This window comes from Chrysochloris asiatica, unplaced genomic scaffold (assembly GCF_000296735.1).
Source record: "Chrysochloris asiatica unplaced genomic scaffold, ChrAsi1.0 scaffold00415, whole genome shotgun sequence".
Taxonomy (NCBI): Eukaryota; Metazoa; Chordata; class Mammalia; order Afrosoricida; family Chrysochloridae; genus Chrysochloris; species Chrysochloris asiatica.
The window spans coordinates 552,483-554,540 of NW_006408933.1; the positions used below are offsets into that span (position 1 = coordinate 552,483).

Sequence of the window (2,058 nt, forward strand, 5' to 3'; positions counted from 1 at the left end):
ACCCCACACTGCTAAACCTCTGAAAATCCTGGCCTAGTCCAGTTAATACAGAACCCATACCATTACACCTGTTGTCTGGGAGGGTGGGTTACTGGATATAGAGAAGGGATGCAGGGGTCATTTGGACAGAACCTATTAGCACAGCTCTTTGTTTCTCAAGTACTTTGAACTTAGAGTTTATACTCCACCTTTGTCATCTGGCCTCCCCCAGACAGTGATCATGGCACAGATTTGAGGTAGTCAAAGGAGCCAGGGGAAAGGAAGAAAACATGAATGGGTCCATATTCCCAGCCACAAACATTTTATTGATTATAGCAAGTGATCTTTTGACACATCCGATGCAAGCAACCAATCCTGCAGAGAGGGTTCCTGGGGTCGAGTAATTGTCCCTAGAGGAAGTCATGGATGGAGAGGAGTCATTTATCGAGGTGGAGACTTTGGTGGGGGTTCAGGCTCTGGGATGATTGGCAGTGGAGGGGAATTCAGGGCTCCTGAGAGTGGAGGAGCAAAGACATCCACTTGCAAGTAATAGAAGATTGACCCAGTTAACATGGAGTCTTCTTGGAGGGTTGGAGGCCACAGCAGGCTGGGCGGGGGCGCACAGGACGGCAGACTAGAGACATACTAGAGGAGGCAGGGACACGGCAGGAGGAGGCAGTGGCACAGCAGACAGGTTTGCACACAGGGCGGCAGATGAGGGACATGGAGGAGGAGGGTTTGCAGCAGGAGGGGGCACAGGGAGAAGGTTGGCAGTACAAGGAGGATGAGCAGGGGGAGGCCCCACAACACATGGGCACACAGATAGGCTTGCAAGAGATAGGCACACAGCAGGCCTGCCGGCAGGGGGGAAATCCACAACACAAGAACTGGCAGCTTGGCTGCTGCCAGCACCTAGGGACAGAACAGGGGGCAGTCCCATAACAGATAGGCATACAGCAGACGGGCTTGCAGCAGACGGGTACACAGGAGGCCTGCTGGCAGGGAGAAGACATACAGCATGCAGACTGGCAGCTAGACTGCTGGCAGCAGGAGGGCCCACAGGAACTGGTGCAGACCAATTGGCAGGGGCTAGACCCACAGCTCATGGGGGTGCAAATGAGGCTCAGGCAGGGGCCTGGGGCACAGCAGGTAGGAGCACAGCAGGGCGGCTCGCAGTAGCTCTCAGGGCAGTCGTCCACCTCGCAGGAGGAGCGAGGGTAGTCAGTGGGCAGGAAGACATGGCTGCTGTAGCTCCTTTCACTGGAGCAGACAGATGTGGTGGATGCAGCTGGAGCACAGGTCCCGGAGTAGCAGGTGTCAGTCATGGTGGAGGTGAGAAGAGGTGCACTGGGAGGAGGGTGTGAGCCAGTAAGGGTGTGAGTGTGTGAGGAGCTCTAGGCTGTCAGGGCTTTTATATCCCTCTGTGTTATGTGTTGTCCCAACAGGAGGCCCAACAAATCTCCCTTCTTTGTTGTTTGGAATCTAGGGAACTCTCATTAATGCCAGTTTAGTGTTTTGATTCTATGAGGTGTTGCTTATCTTGTAAAATTGAATATATTTTGGGGTTTAATTGGCCCACCCTAAGCTATGTTTGACTCCAGAATAAAGAGTTAGGGAAGAAAAGCTATATTGTTTTTGTTGTTAGGTGATATCGAGTAGGTACCGATTGATAGTGACCCTATGCACAATAGAACAAAACATTGCCTGGTTCTGGGCCAACCTCACAATCTTTGCTACGCCTAAGCCCATTGCTGCTGCCACTGTGTCAATCCATTTTGTTGGGGGTCTTCCTCTTTTTCTCTGACCCTCCACCTTACCAAACATGATATCTTTCTTCAGTGACTTGTCTCTCCTGATAATATGTCCAAAGTTTGAGAGATGAAATCTGGCCATTCTGGCCTCCAAAGAGCATTCTGGCTATAGTTCCTTCAACAAAGATCTGTTTGTTCTTTTGGCAGTCCATTCAATATTCTCCTCCAATACCATGACTCAAATGCATCAATTCTTCTAGAGTCTTCCTTATTAACTGTCCAACTTTCAAATGCATACAAGGTTATTGAAAATACCATGGCTTGGATC

At 50.5% G+C, this 2,058-nt stretch overlaps 1 protein-coding gene across 1 annotated transcript; it reads right to left on the minus strand.

The window, feature by feature from the left end:
• Nucleotides 1–545: 545 nt before the first annotated feature.
• LOC102831718 (keratin-associated protein 10-3-like) lies at nucleotides 546–1,304 on the minus strand. The gene is made up of 2 exons (XM_006876801.1): nucleotides 900–1,304; nucleotides 546–806 (listed from the first exon to the last, which is right to left on the minus strand). Exons 1-2 carry the CDS (start codon nucleotides 1,302–1,304, stop codon nucleotides 546–548), a joined length of 666 nt encoding a protein of 221 aa, XP_006876863.1.
• Nucleotides 1,305–2,058: the final 754 nt, after the last annotated feature.